This window comes from Eschrichtius robustus, chromosome 4 (assembly GCF_028021215.1).
Source record: "Eschrichtius robustus isolate mEscRob2 chromosome 4, mEscRob2.pri, whole genome shotgun sequence".
Classification (NCBI taxonomy): Eukaryota; Metazoa; Chordata; class Mammalia; order Artiodactyla; family Eschrichtiidae; genus Eschrichtius; species Eschrichtius robustus.
This window is the reverse complement of record NC_090827.1, coordinates 118469041-118491673: the sequence shown is the minus strand read 5'-3', so window position 1 is coordinate 118491673 and position 22633 is coordinate 118469041. Positions and strand designations below refer to the sequence as shown.

At 37.8% G+C, this 22633-nt stretch overlaps 1 protein-coding gene and 1 pseudogene across 7 annotated transcripts in view; both read left to right on the top strand.

The window, feature by feature from the left end:
• The window catches only part of PPA2 (inorganic pyrophosphatase 2), an 84573-nt gene that overhangs the window by 4943 nt on the left and 56997 nt on the right, over positions 1 to 22633 (top strand). For 3 of the 7 annotated variants that reach the window (XM_068542297.1, XM_068542302.1, XM_068542295.1), the window contains exons 2-6: positions 9336 to 9437; positions 10994 to 11058; positions 15366 to 15410; positions 19745 to 19798; positions 21250 to 21369. In XM_068542297.1, coding sequence (XP_068398398.1) covers positions 9336 to 9437; positions 10994 to 11058; positions 15366 to 15410; positions 19745 to 19798; positions 21250 to 21369 — 386 coding nt within the window. The remainder of the gene's footprint in view (positions 1 to 9335; positions 9438 to 10993; positions 11059 to 15365; positions 15411 to 19744; positions 19799 to 21249; positions 21370 to 22633) is intronic. The other 4 variants (XM_068542301.1, XM_068542298.1, XM_068542296.1 and 1 more) reach the window with 3 other exon arrangements.
• LOC137763836 (26S proteasome regulatory subunit 8 pseudogene) lies at positions 424 to 1668 on the top strand (annotated as a pseudogene).

Below are 22633 nucleotides of genomic sequence, written 5' to 3'. Positions count from 1 at the left end.
GACACAGGGGGAGCAGTTTAAGTTTTATCATGGAATAGCACACAGATGTTTACCATGCAGGCCTGGGGCTTAGGCGATGTGCTGGTTCCTTCTGCAGAAATTGAAGAAGGTGTTTGGAGGTCAGTAGCCCAGCCTGACGGTGTTGCTGCTCGGCAGAGCTCTGGGCTCTGTGGCATTTAGGGAACGCCCCAGTGTCACAGCCAGCTTCTTACCCACACATCTCTGAGGGAAGCTGGCCGTTCAACAAGCCTCTCTGCGTGCACATCAGTCTTTTCTAGCCTCTTATTAAATATAAACCAAATTGTCAGGGATCACTTTCAGCCAGGTTTTTATCCTCTGTCTGCCAAACTGCTTTGCCAAAAGGTGTCCTCGGCCTGGTGCCAAGGCGACTCTGATGCCCGCGGTCTCCGTGGAAGAGGGAAGATGGTGCTTGACGGACCAGAGCAGCTGGAGCTGGAAGAGGGGAAGGCAGGCAGTGGACTCTGCCAATATTATCTGTCCAAGATTGAGGAACTCCAGCTGATTGTGAATGATAAGAGCCAAAATCTCCGGAGGCTGCAGGCACAGAGGAATGAGATTAATGCAAAAGTTTGCCTGTTGCAGGAAGAGCTACAGCTGCTGCAGGGAAAGGGCTCCTCTGTGGGGGAAGTAGTCCGGACCATGGATAAGAAGAAAGTGTTGGTTAAGGTACATCCTGAGGGCAAGTTTGTCGTAGACGTGGACAAGAACATCGACATCAATGATGTGACACCCAATTGCCGGGTGGCTCTCAGAAATGACAGCTACACTCTGCACAAGATCCTACCCAACAAGGTAGACCCACTGGTGTCACTGATGATGGTGGGGAAGGTGCCAGATTCAACTTAAGAGATGATTGGTGGACTGGACAAGCAGATCAAGGAGATCAAAGAAGTGATCGAGCTGCCCGTTAAGCATCCTGAACTCTTTGAAACGCTGGGCATCGCGCAGCCCAAGGGAGTGCTGCCGTAGGCACCCGCAGGCACTGGGAAGGCAATGTTGGCCCGGGCTGTGACTCATCATACAGACTGTACCTTCACTCGTGTCTCTGGCACTGAATTGGTACGGAAATTCGTTGCGGAAGGAGCAAGAATGGTGAGGGAGCTGTTTGTTATGGCCCGAGAACACGCTCCATCTATCACCTTCATGGACGAAATTGACTCCATCGGCTCCTCACGGCTGGAGGGAGGCTCCAGAGGGGACAGTGAAGTCCAGCGCACGAAGCTGGAGCTGCTCAACCAGCTGGATGGCTTCGAGGCCACCAAGAATATCAAGGTCATCATGGCGACTAATAGGATTGATATCCTGGGCTCGGCACTGCAACGCCCAGGGTGCCTCGACAGAAAAATTGAATTCCCACCCCCTGACGAGGAGGCCCGGCTGGATATTTTGAAGATCCATTCTTGGAAAATGAACCTGACCCGGGGGATCAGCCTGAGAAAAATTGCCGAGCTCATGCCAGGAGCGTCAGGGGCTCAAGTGAAGGGTGTGTGCACTGAAGCCAGCTTGTACGCACTACGGGAGCGGGGAGTCCACGTCACCCAGGAGGACTTTGAGATGGCAGTAGCCAAGGTCATGCAAAAGGAGAGTGAGAAAAACATGTCCATCAAGAAGCTATGGAAGTGAGGCAGATATCCTTTGTGTGGATCCCTCAAATAAAGCTCTATAGGACAGGGAAAAAAAAAAAAAAGTGACCTCCATGTGGCAAATTTAATGATAAATTTAAAATTCTCATCTCATGTGAATTCTCAACAGTATTTTCACAATGAAGCCCTCTTTCTTCCTTGAAATGTTTTCTTTTTCCTTCTGGGACGGTGCTTTTATCTTCTTTTGATGGCTTCTCCTTCATCAGTCTCCCTTGCTGCATCCTCTGATCTGAACCCTAACCTTTGAAACGGCCCAGGACTCAGTTCTTAGCCCACTTATCTATCTGTTCTCTCTAGGGCAGGGGTTGGCAAGCCCTTTCTGAAAAGGGCCAGATAGTAAATAGTTTAGGCTTTGCAAAACCTGTGGTTTCTTACAACTACTTAACTCTGCGTTGCAGGGCAAAAGCAACCAGAGAGTAAAAGTATGGGTATGGCTGTGTCCCAACAAAAGGTTATTTATAAAAATAACAACAGGCCATGTGCTGACTTTGGCCCATGGTCTGGAGTTTCTGTTGTTGCTTTTGCTGTAGATGATCCCATCCAGTCCTGTAGCTTGAGATACCATCTATGCCTCCCAGATGTGTAACGTTAGCCCTAGTCTCTTCTTGAGCTCAAGATTTACAGATGCAGTAAATGTACTCTGTATTTCCACTGAAACGTCTAAGAAGCATCTCAAGGTTAACGTATACAAAACAGAGCTCCTGGTCCCCTGCCCCCACCCAACTATTTCTTTCTGTCTTCTCACCTATAAGCAGTAACTTAGGAATCACTGTTGTGGCCACCACTACTCTTAGCCCATATCCAGTTCATTAGTTTCTCCCTTCAGTCCAGCTTTTGAAATGTATGCAGAAGACAATTCTCTCCACTCCCACCCTTGCCACTATATCCATGTCACCATTGTCTTTCACTTGACCAATTGCAGTAGCCTCCTGATCCTTCACCTTGCCTCCACCATTGTCCCCTGAAGTCTGCTTTCCGCCAGAAGTCATCTTGATTCTTTAAGACGTAAGTCTGATCGTGCCAGGTTCTGCTCCTCGTATACAAGTTCCTGTGTGACCTGATACTGGGCTTCCCCTCTGAATTCATTGCTTACCACTCTTCCTTTTGATCACTGTGCTCCAGCCATCCTGGCCTTCTGGCTGTTTCTCAGACATGCCATGCATATTCTTGCCTCTGAGTTTGCTCTGCATGCAGTGTTCCTGTCTAGATGTCTGCTTGACTCACGTCCTCACTTCATTCAGCTCTGTGCTGAAGTGTTACCTATCAGAGAGATCTTCCCTGGCATTTCCATATTTCTCTTTTTCCCTCTCTTCTTGCCCTGTACCTGCTAGAGTTAAAAACATCTCCATCGCTCCTATATATCGCCTCCCCCACCAGAATATAAGTTCCATAAAAGCAAGGAATTTGTATACCTAGTACCTAAAACAGTGCTTGGTATACTGTATGTGTTCAGTAAATATTTACTGAATGAATAATTTTAAGAAAACCTTATAAGCTAAATGGGAACAAAAGAAAGTAGAAAGAGAACTTGAATTTTTCAAAGTCGCATGGGTGTCCTCTGAGATTTCAGAAGCGATGGCACCCATTAAGAAGGAAGAGGAGGCTATGAAGAAAAGGCAATCAAAGAACAAGAACTCTTGGAAATTAAAAATGTGATTGTTAAGACAAAGAAGTCAGTGGACGGTGTAGTGGGTTGAATGGTGTTCTGTTGTTTTAAGCCACCAAGTGTGTGCTAATTTGGTATAGCAGTCCTAGAAAGCTGATACAGAGAAGTTAGAACGTAAGGTAAAGAAATCTACCAGAAAGTAGAACAAAATGTCTGAGACAGCAAAAAAATGAGGAAGAAAGAAGAGACATTGAGATTTAATCCAGGAAGTCTAACGTTTGGCTAATATGAGTTCCAGAAAAAAAGAACAGACAAAATGTAGAAGAATTTTCAAAGGAATAGTGGAAGAGATCTAAGAATTTAAGTACCCAAGTGTTCTGAGTCCCAGACACTTTCTTGTGAAATCTCTGAAAACTGAAGCTTCTATAAAGAGGACCCTAAAAGTCCCTGGGGTTGGGGTCAGGGGTGGGGAGGGAGAACAGGTAGCCTGCAAAGGACTGAGAATCAAACCGGTATCTGACTTAACCAGCAGTGCTGAAAGCTCGGAGACTGGAGTAATGCCTTTGAAATTCTGAGAAAATGATTTTCCTCCTAGAATTTACCCAGGCAACCATTAATCTAGGGTGAAGACTGAATCAAGACGTTTCAGACATTTAAGAACTTGGGAAATTTACCTCCCATGCATCCTTTCTTACACAACACAAGTTAAGGATATGCTTCTGCAAAACATGTAAGTAAACCAAAAAAGGTGAATGCATGGGATCCAGAAAACAGATCTAAGCCGGAAACCAACAAAGCAGAGTCTAAGGGTGCCAAGAAAACTTCCAATCCAGATTGCAACAGGAAGAATGAGATTTCCAAAGGGAGCTATTTGGGTAGAGAGAGGATTCCATAGTTTTTATGGAAGCTGTGAGACATTTGAATAATTGATAGATATGATTATGACTGACAATGGAAGGAAGAATATTAGAAGCACAAGTCATAGAAGCTGAACAAGAAAGGAAATTTATTTATGACATTCTACCTGGCCAAAAATCAACACACAGACAGTGCTTCTTAAACTTGCCTGACTCTATGAATTATTTGGGGGTGCTTGCTAATAATACAGATATCCAGATTTCTCTCCTTAAGATTCTGATTAGATATGGGGGTCCAGCGATCTGTTTAACAAGTAATTCAGGTTTTTCTTAATCTTAGGAAATATACTAACAGGAAAAGCATAGAAAACTCAGTGTGATTATAGAACATTTTATGAGCCTTGAAAAAATAAAAGTGCAGAAGATAAAATTAGAAGAGAGAAGGATGAAGAAAGAGAGGTAAAAAGCCAGTTAGCTGAGTCAAGAAATACTGTATATGTTTGGTGGAGCAAGGAATAAAGCTGTGAAGTATTAAGATTGGCCAATAGAGAATTTAAAGGGAATAGGTTGCGGTCAAATAAACTAAACTTACCTCTCAGAGCTGGAATCAGTAGACAATATTCTAAAATTGTAAATTAAAAACTAACCATATAAATATATTATTTAGGGAGATGAAGATAACATCTAGATCTAAAGTAAGTTAAGGAGGCGTAGGTGGGTTGCCCTAGAGTGGAGCTGGATTGGAGAGAGGTGGGGACTTTTTTTAACCATGCACATGCATTGCTTTGTTTAAACAACAACAAAATAGATATTTATAAAAGTAAGTTGGCAACGACTTGGTTTCAATTGTAAAGAAACAACCAGTCTGAGCTACAGATAATGAAGTTCAAACTTAAGATTTATCACTAGTTTACTCTGAGGCTCTAAGAAAGGGCTATTTCTAATCTGTGCTTCAGTTGTATCTTTACAAGGTGATTACCACAGTGCTTGCTGCATATACCGTGTCTCTCTGTCTATGCCTCATAGGTATACTATAGATTACCCTGTTCATTTTATAGTTGATCAGGATAGGTAGTACAGGTTTCTCCACTATCCAGAAAGGGAGCAGTCCTATGAAACCATTCGTAAGCCGAAATGGCATAAAACAAAGAAGCAATACCTTAGGATACATCTTGCTAATAATGAATGCACAAAGTAAATGGAGAGAAAGCACAGGTGCTCACAGACACAGTTCAAAGCTATGGCAGCTTGCTGCTGAGACGATGAGTAGTTCCCAGGGAAGGAGCTTGGCCGGGCCACTCTCACTGCTCAGGGGTGCTCGCTGCCTCTATAACAGCTGCTGAAAAACACACCGAATGCTGTTTTCGATTTTTGCCTTTTTTTGTAAAAGTGAAATTCCTCTTCGGATTTCTTTCTGTTAGCAAAACCAGGTACTAATGTAGGTCTTTTGTAAAAGTGAAGTGGCGTAGAGCGAACTTTCAAAAAGCAGGGGATACCTGTACCTATCTTTAAATCCACCTTTAGAGAATCTTAATACCCTTTAAGTGGAGCCTAATAGCATACTTATAGCACTGACTCTAGAAAACTTTTAATGGATTCTCATCCTTCCTTTGTGTGTTAGGTCAATGATTAGCTCTCTAATTGTGCCAAGAGGACTCCTTTGTTTTTAAATTTACAGGATGATGCTGATCCTGATAACATGTAGTACTTGCCCTATCTTATCTGTGGGCATTGCTCACATTTTAGCACTTTTGTATTCTGGCATCTAGTGTGTTGCCTTTTACATAGTACTAAATTGTATCTTGCTTAATTGAAAAAAATTGAGAAAATTAAGTTTCAGAGAAATCGAGTGACTTAATCAAGCTCAGCAAATACATGGCAGATTCTTGGCCTCTGTATTCATTGCTCCTGTGCAGAGTTATTGGTATGTTGCCCATCAAAGCATTATGATTATCAGCTATCTAAGGCCCTATTTTATTTTCCCAGAAATTATTCTTTTTTTCTTTATTATTATGTTTTTATTTAAACTATTTCATGATCCAAATGGCTTCTAGTAGGTTTGGTTATCTGAGTCAGACCATTCACTTAACATTTATATTCTTTTTACCTTCCAAAATGGCAATTAGAAAACAATTTTAACATATATATTGACATTACCTTAGTGTTTGAATATATTTAGATCCCAATTTAAAGAAGTAGGTATCTAAGCACGCTTCTCACAGCTCTTCAGCTTTTAGTGATCACAGCCTAGTCTAGTCCTGTTTTTCCTCATACTTGAGTAGCATGCGTTCCTCTTACATCTTAAGTTTGTTGGGGCTTGTCCCCAGTTAACGAGAGCTTTAGGGAAACTTAACACAAAATCAGTGTGCCAAAGGTATCATTTACTCTTAATTACAAAGGCAGCCTAGCTATTCTGTCAAGTTTCCTGTACTTCATTAATTTTAATAACAAACTTTCCTGGTTTGTACAACTTCCTGAATTCTTAGAGCTGAGATTATTGTTAATTTCCATCACAATGGTAGGTTCCAAATATAACAACTGAAGTAGTATGCTAAAGGATTACATCTTTCTTCTCTTCAAAATTCTGCCTCCTCTTTGTGACTTAAAGCGGAGAAAAGAATCACAGATAGGTAATTGTTATTTGGAATAGGTGCTTCTATTTATATGTTAATATACTATATTTTTCTTAACTGCCTTCTTTTTTTTTTTTTTTTGCTCCATATATACTTATTTTAAAAATTACATAGAATAAAATTCACTCTTTTTTTGGTAAACAGTTCTGAGTTTTAGTAGAAATATAGATTCATTTAAACATCATCACAATCATGGTACAGAACAGTCTATCACTCCCCAAAATTTCCTTGTGGCCCCTCTTTCAAGTCAACTCCACCCTCTACCCTCAAACTCTGGCAACCACTGGTCTGGTCTTTATCCCTATAGTTTTGCCTTTTCCAGATGTCATCTAAATGGAATTGTTTGAGTCTAGCTTCTTTCACTTAGCACATTACACTTTAGATTTTTCATTTTCTTGTGTGTATCGATAGATCACTCCTTTTTATTATGGACTAATATACTATTCTGTAAAGTGCCATTGTGTGGGTGTAACAGAGTTTGTTTATCCATTTACCAGTTGGACATTTGAGTTACTTCCAGTTTTTGTGGTTATTGAGTAAAGCCACTATAAACATACACTTAGAAGTTTTGTGCAAACATAAGTTTTCATTTTTCCTGGTTAAGTACTTAATAGTAGGATTTCTGGGTCATATGTTTAACTTTATAAGAAACTGCCAAACTGTTTTCCAAAGTTGCTGTACCATTTTCAATTCCTACCACTATATTTTATTTTAATAAAAAATATGTAAATGTGACCCACTTATGTACCCTTGTTATTTATAGAAAAGTAGATAATCAAGCAACAAACTGATAATTTTGTTCTTTCTGTTCTTGTGTTGCTCATAGAAGACTTTAAAATCAGGCACAGAATTTGAAATTTGATGCGGTATGCAAAAGAGAAGATTTTTTTTTTCAAGATGCATCCTTTTTAACTGATGGAAAAGAGCTTTATAGATCATAGTGAGTTTTATACCCTTTGCCACTTGTGTGCTTTTTCTCATCTTTATCCTACTTTGTGCACCGGGGTCCTTCATGAGTTACCTTGTTGCTAGGGTGGGAAAAGAAAAATTACATTAACAGCTTGTACAGGAAAATGAAATAGTAATAGAGGTATTTGCTCAGCAAATATTTACTGAATGCCTACTAAGTGCTGGAAACTTTTCTGGATGCTGGGGATCCAGTAGAGAGCATAACAGAGCAAACAACAACAAACAACAAAAAAATCTCCTTTCTTCAAGAACTTTAGTCTATTGATAAGTGCTAAGGAAAACTCACACAGCATGAGAAGAGGAAATAAAATTTTGGTGGAGTGGCGGCCATTATTAAGTTATATACTTCTGATTTTATTGGGCCGAAGCCATGGCTTGTTTTTCATTTGTTTGTTTAAATAAACTTTATTTTGGAATAGTTTGCGATCTGGCAAGGTTGCAACAGTAGTACAGAATTCCAGTATATCTCTTACCACGTTTTCCCTAACGTTAACATCTTTCATTACCACTGTACATTTGTCAAAGCTAAGAAATCAACATTGGTACATACTATTAACTCAACTCCACGTTTTATTTGGGCGTCACTGGTTTTTCCACTAATGTCATTTTTCTGTCCCATGATCCAATTCAGGGTACAACATTGCATTTAGTCATTATATTTCCTTGATCTCCTCTAATCTGACAACTTCTCAGTTGTTCCTTGTTTTTTGTTTTCTAATGACCTTGAGATTTATGAACAGTATTGGTTAGGTATTTTGTAGAATGTCCCTCAGTTTGGGTGTGTCTGATGTCTTTCTCACGATGAGACTGGAGTTCTGGGTTTGGGGGAAGAATACGACAGAAGTGAAGTACCCTTCTCATCATGGCATATCAGGAGGTACATGCTATGAACATGACTGGTGATATTAACCTTGATCACTTGGTTAAGGGTACTGCTTGTCAAGATTTCTCCACTGAAATGTTTTTCCCCTTCCATACTCTATTCTTTGGAAGTGAGCCACTAAGTCCAGTCCACAATCGGGGGGACAGGGTAAGCTTTACTTCTTGGAGGGGAGGACATCTACATATATTGTTTAGAATTTTTCTGAAAGGAAGATTTGTCTCTTACCCCTCATTTATTTATTTATACAATCATTTATTTGTATTACTGTGGACTCATGTATATTTATTGTATACTTTGGGTTATGATTCAATACAGGCATACCTTATTTTATTGCACTTTGTTGTACTTCGAAGATATTGTGTTATTTACAAATAGTTTTGTGGCAACACTGTGTTCTACAAGTCTGTTGGTGCCAATTCCCAACAGCATTTGCTCATTCGGTGTCTCTGTGTCACATTTTCATAGTTCTTGCAATATTTGTTATGGTGATATGTGATCAATGATATTTGGTTTTACCACTACGACTCACTGAAGGCTCAGATGATGGTTAGTGTTTTTTTAGCAATAAAGTATTTTTTAATTAAGGTATATATATTGTTTTTTAAGATATAATGTTATTGCACACTTAAAAGACTACAGTGTAATGTAAACATAACTTTTATATGCACTGTGAAACCAAAAATTTGTGTGACTTGCCTCATTGTGATATTCACTTTATTACAGTGGTCTGGAACCAAGCCCACAGTATCTCCAAGGTTTGCCCATACCTATTATTTATTTTGTCGCTCAACTTGTTCCAGCTTTGGCCTTTGGGAACTCTTTCAGGTTGGCTCCATTTCCCTTTGACATACCTCCAACCTTTTGTTTTGGGCACTTGGTTGGTTTCTGGTATTACAGGATATTCCAGGCTCATCTTGTATATTCTTTGCCCCAGCCTTAGAATCAGCCCATTCTTCAAGAAGCCCTAGTTCTTTTCATTGGAGAATGGTATTTAGAAGCCAAGATTTGGGTGCTAGGTATACTCATTGCTACTGGAGTGTCAGCTAGTCCTCATTTTATTTATTAAGATATTTTTAAAGTCTAAATTTGAAAATTATACCAAAGAAGTAGCAGGCCAGAAGTAGAACATACCCTGACTTAGGAAATTACCAAGTGAAAATTTTCTATGGCTATATTAAGCCCAGCTTTTGGAAACATGCATTACAACAAAAGGATGCATTGGGTTATTGTATTTTATTTAAATAATATATACTTTTAAAGGTATTTTATATATACATTTCAGTATGCAATGAGGATAAAATAGTTTCTGTTATTGAAATTTTCGTTTTAAGCTTAATATTAGCATCCTTATCACTTTGAGTGGAACAAATGATTCGTTTCTTTTAACTTGGTAGGACCTTTAATCCTTTGTTCATGTGAATTGTAGGTGGAAATTGGGAATTCTATTGCTAGGTTTCTCTTGGGAAAATTGACATCAGTTTTAGTCCGTTTCACTTATTAATCAGTCTCTTTTCGAAAGTAAGATTTTTCATATTTGGGGTTTTAGTCTAATTTAGACATTTTTTGCTTTGGATGTTGAAGCCACAGGAATAAGTAAATGGTTTCAGCAACCCAAATATGGTTGATTTGGTATATACAGCAGTCCCCCTTGTCTATGGTTTTGCTTTTCACAGTTTCAGTTACCCTTGGTCATATGTGGTCTGAAAATATTAAATGGAAAATTCCAGAAATAAATATTTCATAAGTTTTAAATTGTGTGCCGCACTGTTCTGAGTAGTGTGATGAAATCTGGTGCTGTCCTGTTTTGTCCTGCCTTGTCCCTGTCCTGGGCATGAGTCATACCTTTGTCCAGCCTTAGTAGATATCTTGGTTGTCAGACCCACTGCCCAGGCATCACAGAGCTTGTGTTCAGGTAACCCTTATTTTCCTTAATAATGGCTCCAAAGCGCAAGAATAGTTATGCTGGCAATTTGGATATTCTCTTACTGTGCCTAATTTATAAATTAAACTTTATCATAGGTATGTGTATATAGGAAAAAAAAAAAAAACATGTGTAGGGTTACTATCCACAGCTTCAGGCATCCACTGAGGTCTTGGAATGTATCCCCCGAAGATAAGGGGGGACTACTGTTTTTCTCTTTGGTCATCAGATTGGAGCAAGTTTTAAAAGTTGAATTAAACTTTAAATTGGGGGTCATCAGATTGGAGCAAGTTTTAAAAGTTGAATTAAACTTTAAATTGGGAGTTAAAGTTAATTTTGAAAAAAAAATTAAAAACTTGTTTAAAATTTAAAAGTGGGTAAGAGTATAATTTGCTCTAAAGAACAAGATAGTCCATTGCTTTAATTCTGTGTTTTTGTTTTTGTTTGTTTTCCTTTGCAGAGAATGTAGCTGGTCACTACATTTCCCCCTTTCATGATATTCCTCTGAAGGTGGACTCTGAAGAGGTATTGTTTTAACTTGTTTGGGGCATGAAGATATGTACTTCTCGTATCACCATAAAATGCTTTTTGGAAGCATCTTGAAAGGAAAGAATGTGGTCGGAAGCTGAGAAGGGCAACGGAGTTATCATAACAGGATTATAAACCTCCTTCGTGAATTAGAATTTGGATAAGAATAGGATTCTTCCAGGAGGACTTGGGGAGAAAGAGATGTTAGTAGTCGATAAAGCTTAGAATTTGGTCAGAAATAAAGATTTAAGGTATAGAATTTAAGAGGTTAACAAGAGGCTTACTGTAAGTAGTAGTAACAGTAGTAGTAGAAGTAATAACATTTGTGAATTATTTTGTTTGCTAGCCACCATGTGAACATATGCCATTTCATTTAATCCTTATGAGTTGCTATTATCATCTCTAAGGACACCGGAGCTGAAGGCATGTTATTGACTTGTCTAAGGTCACACAGCTGGTAAGTGCCAGAACCAGGTTTTGAACTAGCATTTCTGACCACAGAGTTCACGCTCTTTAACTACTCTACGAGACAGATGCTAGAAAGATAAAGTTGGGAAGATCGCAGTCTTTGAATAGTTATTCTTTTAGAACGTAAAATTACTTGACAGGTGTGAGGGTGGAAGGGATGTAAGTCAGGTCAGAGGGAGATCTGCTGCTGAAGGTGGAGCTAAGAGGGGCTCGGAATATTGGAGCCTTCCGAGGACTCGCCTGACCAGTTGGCGAGATGACGTAATTGGTAGTGGATGTTAGTAGTCACCATGACGTTGGAAGTTCTTTCCTTAAAATCTGAGTAGTTACAGTAATTGGCTTACTTCATCTGTTAAGTAAGTAAGCAGGACTGTGTTCCTGGTTGAGATTCTATGGGGCTAGTTAGTGGGCTGGGGTTTTCTAGAACTTTGGGGAGATCAGTGTGAGGGCAGAGGCCAGTGAAGAAGTGGGAAGCTGCTTCAGATGCAAGGCTGGTTTGACCTTTCTGGTGTTACCTCAGGGGCTGAATGTCAGGCATCATCCTAAGGTTCTGGAACGCTGGAGTAGGATTTATGCTGCCTTGCAGCCCTTCACAGGGCTGGACTGTCCGTAACGGTGGCAGCGGGGAGAATAATAGCAAAGATTTATTGAGTGCTCCTAGTGCTTAGCCAAGCACTGTGCCCAGAGCTTGACTTGCATTGTTTCAAAATGTCCCGGGCTACTATTATCATCCTTATTTTGTTAATGAGGTAAAGTACCTTGCCCATGGTCACAGATCTAGTTTGTTGTGGAGGTGAGATTTGAATTTAGGTGCTCTAACTCCACAGACTGTATCTTTTTTTTTTTTTTTAAACATTTCTTCAGGCTTTATTTATTTATTTATTTATTTTTTAAATCATTTGTGCAATTCACAGCACTTTTTTTTTTTATAACTACTTTTATTTATTTATTTATTTATTTTTGGCTGTGTTGGGTCTTCGTTTCGTGCGAGGGCTTTCTCCAGTTGCGGCAAGCAGGGGCTAAATCGCTGTGCGGGAGGTCACTCTTCATCGCGCTGTGCGGGCCTTTCACTATCGCGGCCCCTCCCGTTGCGGGGCACAGGCTCCAGGCGCGCAGGCTCAGTAGCCGTGGCTCATGGGCCCAGTTGTCCCGCGGCATGTGGGATCCTCCCAGACCAGGGCTCGAACCCGTGTTCCCTGCATTAGCAGGCAGATTCTCAACCACTGCGCCACCAGGGAAGCCCCAGGCTTTATTTTAAATGATAGCAGGTTTGAGGTCAAGAAGACAATAGGTGATGGTGACTTGATATAGTTAAAAAAAAAAAAAAAAAAGCAAAAGGAAAGGTATTTTATTCTAAACTATTATTTACAAACACATTTAAAACTATAGTCATTTCCTATAATGTCTGTAAAATTTTCTATAAATAATTTTCCCAGAAAGAGCGAGGAAAAGGATGCCCAGCAGGAAGGGGTACCCTTTTCTACAAAGCCTGTATCTTAACTGCTCTTGTGTAATTCTTCTAGCTCATTACTTCTGAGGAGTATTCAGCTACAGGACAAGGAGTCATGTAATCTGGAGAGAGAAAGAAACCAATGAGAGGGCAGAAAGAACTCCACAGTACTGTGTGTGTGTGAATGTGTGTATGTGTATGTGTGTGTGTCCATGTGTTTTGTTTTGACCAGTGAGCTATCTAACCTAGATATCTCACATCTCCCAAAAATTCTCTTTGATTTTGGCCAAAAGTGCGTGCGTTCACCTATTTATTTATTCATAGACTTATTCATTCAGTAAACAGTTATTGCATGCTTATTATGAGCCTGACAGTATTCCAAGCACTAGAGTTGCAGTGGTAAATAAAGTGAATATAGTTCCCACTCAGCTGGAGGAGACTAACAACCTGAAAATAAACAAGTCAATCAGATAATGTTATGTGCTCGGAAACGAGAATAGGGTAAGGAAGGTAGGAGTGAGTGGTGGGCGCTGCTTCAGGTGTGCTGTGACAAAATCTTTATACCTAATAATACCTATACAGTAACAGTGATGATAATAACATTCGGAGGAATCATGTAGCAGGTAGGGGTGGAGGTGGAACAAAGAGTGGGCTTTAAACATCCCAGTGGGCATAATATTCTGCCTAAGGAGGATGGGTTTTGGGGAACATGAGATTTGGGGTTGTGAAAAATTGAGGATAGGGCAGGACAAAGTAGAACAGGCTATACCGGTGAATTCTGGGCCTTTTGGAGACTGGTACACACAGCGGTTATGTAAATAGGTTTCCCTCGTTCCCAGTCCTAATGGTTAGAATGGTTGCACCTTATACTTTGGGTGGTGGTATTTTAGGAACAGAAGGAATGTTTCCGGGCTGACTTGGAATAATTGTTTTTCTGTTAGTTTTTGTTTCCTCCACTAGTTGTTTTGGTGTGTAAAAGTTACATATAATGTGCGAGCATTTGTGAATGGCATAATTTTTCTTATCAACCCACCACATACTCTTAATTTAAAAGTGCTTGATGGAGGCACAGTCATCACACCTTGGTGGAAATCACAGGCAGGAGGTGCAGCCGAGCGCTTTCATGGCTTGTTAGTCACACTCCCTGGAGTTTCACTTCAATAATGAAATGACTGTTTTAAGCATAGTCACTGGAAACTGCCAGTCTTTCCTTAAAGACTGAACAGAGCCTTTGCTTGTTTTATAAAAACTAGGAAAATATACTTGAAAGAGATTTAGCTTTTCTGATAATTTGTTTTATGAAACGCTTTGATGCTCATGCACTGGGGATGCGAATGCTGAGAGAAAAATGAAGTGGGCATTTGGTGGATTCTTTGTTGAGTCAGGTTTCTGGAAGCCTCTGTAGTGGAATGTTTATTCAATAGGCGTATTTTCATTGCTTTGCAGTCAATGCAGCTGTATTCTTTCATGAAATATCACAATCATAAATACGTTCTTTTTTAAATTGAAGTATAGTTGATTTACAATGATTCAGGTGTACAGCAAAGTGATTCAGTTTTATATATATATATATACACACACACACACACACACACAATATATATATTCTTTTTCAGATTCTTTTCCATTATAGGTTATTATAAGATATTGACTATAGTTCCCTGTGCTATAGAGTAAGTCCTTGTTGTTTATGTATTTTATGTATAGTAGTGTGTATCTGTTAATCCCAAATTCCCAATTTATCCCTCCCCCTCTTTCCCTTTTGGTAACCATAAGTTTGTTTTCTATGTCTGTGAGTCTACTTCTGTTTTGTAAATAAGTTGTTTTGTATCATTTTTTTAGATGCCACATGTAAGTGATACCATATGATATTTGTCTTTCTCTGTCTGTCTTACTTCACGTAGTATGATGATCTCTAGTTCCATCCATGTTGCTGCAAATGGTATTATTTCATTCTTTTTTATGGCTGAGTAACATTCCATTATAGGTATATACCACATCTTCTTTATCCATTCATCTGTTGATGAACATTTAGGTTGCTTCCATGTCTTGGCTATTGTAAATAGTGCCGCTATGAACATTGGGGTGCATGTATCTTTTCGAATTAGAGTTTTTGTCTTTTCCATAGATATGCCCAGGAATAGGATTGCTGGGTCATATGGTAGCTCTATTTTTAGTTTTTTAAGGCACCTCCATACTGTCCTCCATATTGGCTGTATCAATTTACATTCCCACCAACAGTGTAGGAGGGTTCCCATTTCTCCACACTCTCTCTAGCATTTATTATTTGTAGGCTTTATGATTATGGCCATTCTGACCAGTGTGAGGTGGTACCTCATTGTATTTTTGAATTGAATTTCTCTGATAACCATCTTTTCTTTTATAGGAAAATGGCATTCCTACAAAGAGAGCACGAAATGATGAATATGAGGTATATCTAAAGGTTTTTATTTGTGTGTCTCACTTACATTGTCTTTTAAAGACCTTGATGATAGTTTGCATTTGTAAAATGATTCTGAATTATTCTCCCTTGCAAAACTTTTGTGTGCATTCTGATGTTTTTCTTCTTCTAGTAACTCTTTAAGGCAGCTAGGGACAATATTACCATTTTACTTTTTTTCCCTTGTGGTAAAATATACATAACATAACATTTAGCATTTTATCTATTGTACACTTTTTAAGTATACTTTAAGTGACATTAAGTACTTTAGCATGTTGTGCAACCATCACCACCATCCATCTCCAGAACTTTTTCATCTTCCCAAACTGAGACTCTGGACCCATTAGGCAAAAGCTCTCCATTCCCACTTCCATGCAGCCCCTAACCACTATTCTACTTTCTGTTTATGAATCTGACTATTCTAGGATCCAGGAACAACTCTTTTGGGGGTAGAGAAGAAAAAAAAAAAAGTTATACCAACTATATGCTAAAATAAATACATTCTAAATCAATCTTTCAAGTATGTGACTGTCAAACTTTTAATATTTCTTGGCTTAGGATCAGAACATTTGACATATTTCTTGACTTAGGATCATCCCGTTTCTTGCTATTGATACCTTTTTATCTTGCTGCTTCCAGGCAGCTTTTCCTGCCACTTCCTTAGCCTTCTTTTCCCTTTCCAACCTTACTGCTATCTAGTCTCTCGTCTGGCTGAAACTTGTGACCCCAGCCTTTGAATCCACTTCCAAATATGGCTGTGGAGCTGTTTAATTCCTGTCACCTTTGCCTGCCCTCCATCTTGTATTTTCCTAAACTAGTGTTTGTCAAAATGGTCCTAAGCCATCTGCATTGGAACTGCTCAGGCCCCTTGTTAAAACTTCTGATTCCTGGTCCATTCCATATCTACTAAATGAGAATCTCTGCTCGCTGGGGACTGGCTAGTCTACATGCTTAACAAGTGTTCCAAGGCATCCTATACACCTGAAGTTTGAGAACCATTGCTCTAGATGTTGGGTGAATAGACATTCAGGGGCTCAAGTCTTTATAGGTTCCTAGAGACTTTGAGTGTTAAACTGGGAACAGTTGTTTCAGTGGGAGAAATGTATTCCGAGTACACACAGCCAACTTAACATTTAATTCTTAGTTACATAGTTTGTGTGTCAGAGACTACCTGATTTGAGGGTTTTTTGGTTTTGTTTTATTTTGTTTTTTAAAATTCTCTCCTATTTCCCCCACCCCCTAGGCCCTGGCAACCACTTTTCTACTCTCTTTATATGAATTCGGCTTTTAAAAATTTTTAAGATCCCACATATAAGTGATGCCATGCAGTATTTGTCTTTCTCTTTCTGGCTTATTTCAGTGAGCATAATACCTTCCAGGTTCATCCATCCTGTCACGAAGGGCTAGATTTCCTTCTTATGGTTGAATAATATTCCCTTGTATGTATACAACATCTTTATTCATTCATTTGTTGACAGGCCCTTAGGTTGTTTCCATGTCTTGACTATTGTGAATAATGCTGTAATGGGCATAGGAGTGTAAATAGCTCCTCAGTATCCTGTTTTCATTTTTTTTTGGATATATATCCCAAAGTGGGATTGCTGGGTCGTATGGTAGTTCTATTTTTAATTTTTTGAGGAACCTCCATACTGTTTTCCATTGAGGCTGCACCAATTTACATTCCCATCAACAGTGCACAAGGGTTCCCTTTTCTCCACATCCTTGCCAATACTTGTTATTTCTTGTCTTTTTGATGATAGTCATTCTAACAGGCATGAGCATCTATCTCATAGTGGTTTTGATTTGCATTTCCCTGATGGTTAGTGATGCTGGCCATCTGCATGTCTTCTTTGGAAAAGTGTCTATTCAAGACCTGTGCCCATTGTTTAATCAGATTGGTTTTTTGCTGTTGAGTTATATGATTTCTTTATATATTTTGTATATTAACCCCTTAACAGATATATGACTTGCAACTATTTTCTTCCATTCCATAGGTTGCCTTTTCATTTTGTTGATAGTTTTCTTTGCTGTGCAGAGCTTTGTAGTTTAATGTATTCCCATTTATTTGTTTTTGCTTTTGTTGCCTTTGCTTTTAGTGTCAAATCCAAAGTTTATTTGATATTTTAAGAGAAAGAGGATAGAGGAGTGATTTCCTCTCATTTTTTTCCCCAAGTATGTAAAATCTACTGACTGCTTTTTCATCTTTTTTTTTTTCCCCTGCAATAAAAATAGAAGGGAAAAATAGAAAGAAAAGAACTGAAGGAGGAAGTAAATGCCCCTGACCCATACTCAACTTTCTGAATTTGAAATGTGTCCCCTTGTATCTTTGTGATTTTTCTAATAAGTTTCAGCAGGCCATTTTTGGTTTGTAATTAACACTAATCTTAGGATAACCAGACTAACATTGGCTTTAAAACATTACAGGTCGTATGCATTTTAGCCAGAGAGAAGAAAAACAGGCTGGAAATACACTCCTAGTGATCAAGAACAAATGATGAGGGAGAGTGTAGTTTGCAGGATTAAAATTCAAACCTGATCCATTGTTCTTTTGGCCTAATTCAAGTCTCTGTGAGTGCTTTTGGTAGGTGTCGTTGTGTAAAAGGATTGTCACTAGCTTTGTCTTCTCTGTCACCTCTGAGTATTCATCTGCATGCATTTGTTCTCTTATAGCCAGACTTTCAGGGATGAATAAATTATGTGAACATCTGCCATTTCCTTAGGTTTTTCTTTTTAACAGCTACTTCAGACATATTTAAACAGGTGCTGGGGTACCTCATGAAAGAGCATAGAAAATGAAACATAACAGCAGGCCTGTGTATAAGGTTGCTAAGATAGGTATGAGACATACTTCTAAGGAGCAATTGTTGAGAATTCATTCTCAGCTTTGTTCCTTATCTCGTTATGAGTATGCAGTTTTGTCACTGGTAAACTTCAGTCTTATCTAGAAGAACTTACCATCATTATTTTTGTGGCTTGATTTATATTTAATTGTATAAATGGCATTCTTTGAATTAATAGCATTCATGTTTCACTGAGAAAGCCCCAGATATTGTTTAATAGTGCTTTAAACCAGAGGTTCTCAACTCTGGCTGCATATGAAAATTGCTTGGAAAGCTTTTAAAAATAAGCAGTGCCCTGGCTCCACCTGAGAACCATTGAATTCAAATATGTAGGAGATGGGACTCTAAAAATCGTTTTCTTTTTTTTAATCGGTTACAGCTCTCCAGGTGATTTTGCTGTGTGGCACAGCTGAGAATAAGTATATTTAATCACTGTTTCCCAAATGATCTGTGGTGAAGGACAGTTTTTTTGTTTATTTCTAATCTGTTGTGAACTGATACTTTAAAAAAATACAATCAAAATGAATTATTAGAAAAGTGTAATTCAAGTGCCGAATTTTTATTATTAGGTCAACAGTCATAAAAAGTACTCTGTCAGATTGTTACAAATGTTTCTAAATGAACCAGTAACAGTCAGATTACAGATTAGCCCTGGTCCATGACCACACTTGGAGTAGGACTGTTTTAAAGTATTGCTTTGATAAGTTGTTGGTTACTGATATCAGAATGGCATGCAAGTCAACTTTACCTGTAAGACTTTCTCTTTGTGAGGCCGTTACTGTAGGAAATTATTTTTACTCATCACTGATGTAGAGTCTCCTTTGTTTTATGTATTCTGCAAAGTTCAGAAATGCTAAAAAGAAGCAGTGGTCCTTTTATAACTTTAGGGAACCAGAGATCACTAGATATGCAAGCTAAGCTTTAAAACTCTTTGTAAGCTTTATAACTACCTATACCAATAGCCTTAATTTTATATTATGATCATAATAACTTGGATTTAAATATTGTTTTATAATTTAAAAAATTACTTCATAATTGTCTGTATTTTCATTTAAAATATGTAATTCATCTTCACAACAACCTTGTGTGGGGTGAGGAAGGAGATTATCACACTTACTTTGTAGACTGGAAAAGTGACACATTCAGCTCTCATTCCTATTTTAGCTGGAAAATAAAAATTGAAACAAGTTTCCTGGCTCCATTCTGGTTCTTTCACTACCCTGCAAAGGTATTTCCAGAAATGTAGCAACTCCTAACACTGTACGGTAGTGGGCAAGTGACACGATCAGGTTTAAATTCTGTTGTGTTTTAAACAACTTCTCTAATTTTTTAGAAGGAATTTAAGGCATAGGGAGACATATGATGCAGACGCTCAACATTTTTTGTGGGAAAAAAACTAAAGCATTCTCATGCAGGAGATATGTGAAAAGATAAAGGAAGGCAAAATTTAAAATTTTTTCTCTTTGTTGTTTTTTTAAATTGCAGAATTTGTTTAATATGGTTGTAGAAGTACCTCGGTGGACAAATGCTAAAATGGAGGTATGGATATAGCCTATTAATATCAAATGGAAATGATAATAATGATATAAAAACTTGGTTTCAAGTTGTTTGCCATAATATTTTGAAATTGGGATGGTTGACAAACTTCTTTATAATTAAAACAATGGAAAACATTCTTGTGAACTTATTTTGAATCTAATTTCAAAAAGGAAAATATTATTCAAAGCTGAATTTACACTTTAAAGAAAGTGTTTTCCATTTTTGCCTCCCTAGTTTGTTATACACGTATTTATTTAATTTTTCTTGACTCCTCTGTCTTTGAAAATGACAAATATTTTCAAGCTTTTCTTAAATAGATTCTGAGATGTATTTTGTTCATAGACACAACTGAAACATATTATTTGGGGCTGATGATAATTTTGGTTTCTCAGGACTTAATTTTCCTTTAGATTTTATTTTAGTCTACTAGGAATGAAAGCATTTTGCTGGCCAACTCTTGGTTTCTGAGCACTTTCTAAGAGCATCTGCTGTTCCCCTGGTTAGCTTTTTTTTTTTTTTTTAAAGTTTTTCCGTGAGACATGAACCTGTCAAGAACTTCCCTTTTGCTTTTCAGAATTTTAGGATTTCATCTTCAGTTCGGTAAGATCCCTTATAGTTCCAAGTGAAATTTAATTTATGGTACTTAGTTTGTTTAGTTATTTAAGCCTTCTCCTACAACTTTGGATGTGACGGCAAGTATTATTTCAAGTGTTTAAGGATTGTTATGTCAGTATATATTTCTCAGATTTTATATTTGGAGGATTGTCAGTACCTTCACCAAGTCCTGGTAGTATTTTTTTGTTGTTGTTAATATTTTAATAGGAAAAAGTAAAGATACTAGATTCTTCTTTTGTTCTTGCTTTAAATACAATGTTTTATCACTCTGGCTACTCTCTACCTCACTTGGGTATAGGATCAAGATTCTGTGAGATTCTGCCTAATTTAAGCAGTGTTTATTCATTCAAACATGGCTTCAGTTATTTTTTATATACTTTATAGGATAGTTTTTTTTTTTTTTTCTTTTTGCATGGCAATTTGGATATGTTTGATTGAAAGGTAACCTTGAAATGAAATCACTTGGTGAAAATCTTTAAGTTAACTTTATTATAAGATTGATGGTAGAAAGTCCGAGATTAGTAACAAAGAACAAGTTGATTAATCCTTATCCTCTTGCCATTTCAATAAGCTTTCTTATTTGTGTTAGAAATAATGAGTTCATAAGTAATAGAGTGCCTTAAAATATAGTCTGATGCTTCCTTTTCAGACAGTTTTTTTAATACAGAACGGTAAATTAGAAACAAGAACTGGCTTAGTTTATTTTAAAGTGTCTTTGATCAGTAAGTTGGATTATGAATACTTAGTCTGATAATGGCAGATTTTAAAAATACTATTTGAATATAGGATTAATCGTTTCTTATCCCCCACCCCCCTTTGTTCCATGACCTGCTTAGATTGCCACAAAGGAGCCATTGAATCCCATTAAACAAGATGTAAAGGATGGCAAGCTTCGCTACGTGGCAAATATCTTTCCTCACAAGGGTTATATATGGAATTATGGTGCCCTCCCTCAGGTAACATTTTTGTTATAATGGTAAAACTTCTCTGTCTTCTGAAAAAATTGCCTTGTAAATCCTGTGAACTACTTGAATTTAAATTGGTTCTGAGGACATGTCAGTGTGAGAGATTTGTGAATATAAATTTTTTTAATGTGGAATTTTATTGTATCAGTAAATTTTTTTTTCAAAGTATATATATGTCTGTACTCAAGTTCTTAGAGTTAGGTATATAGAACAATCACATTTGGCATTTTGAATGCATTTCTTTTTCTGGGCTTGGCTATTAAGAGTTGGTGAAAAATGTTTTATCTCCTTTATCTGCAGTCATTTCTTTGGAATGACAAGTTATGGTTTTATATACATTCATATATGACAGCACGAATTTTGTTTTTTAAATTTTAACAGATGAACCTTTTAAATTGTTACCTCTTTCAGAACTCATTGTGAATTGAATAAAGCAACTTAATTATATACTATTATGAATTTATAATTTTTAAGTGGGAAGCAATGGAAACAATGACTAAGTAATGGTAAAGCAGCATTCCTATTAGAGAGTAACACTATTTGCTTTTCTTCCTTTCTTCTCCCTTTTTGTTTTCTTCTCATGTTTCCTCACTCCTGCGAAGTGGTAACTCCTTCCAGATAATTTAGTGAGTAAAACTCAGAATATGCAGATTCAGAAGTCTAGGTTTGGGGACACAGAGAAGCATCTGCCTTTATGTTTATAAAAGCCATTAGAGCATCTGTCTATCTGAATATTTAATTTTGATTATTTAAATTTTATTTATTAATTTTAATATTTTGCATGAAATTCCAAGATGCTTTTTGGAAAATATCTGAGAAAAGGAGGTCTTGCTTTATCCAACTCAGAGAAACAGCTGCCCATGTAGAATAAACATTCACAGGAAAAGAAAAAAGAAAAATGTTTTCTAAAGAGTCAGGCTGTCTTTGATGCAGTTAGACCACCCAAGTAGATAACATTCTTGGTTAAAACAGGCATTTCTAACATGGTGTGCTAAGAATGAGGATGTCTGTTGAAACCAAGAAGGCAGGTTTTCTGACTCCCCAGGTGCCTAAGTAGACATCCTGTTTGACCTAGCAGTGAAAGAGCAAGAATATTTTTGTTAAGCTTGGGGGATAGGTCTGTACGAGAAGACATAGATGAGGGGAAGGCCAAAGAAGCCATTGAATTAGAGAAAGACAAAAACAGAGCCATAAAAAGTTTGTATTTGTTTATTTCATTAAACATTTATTAAGGATTTATGTGCTAAGCTGTGTA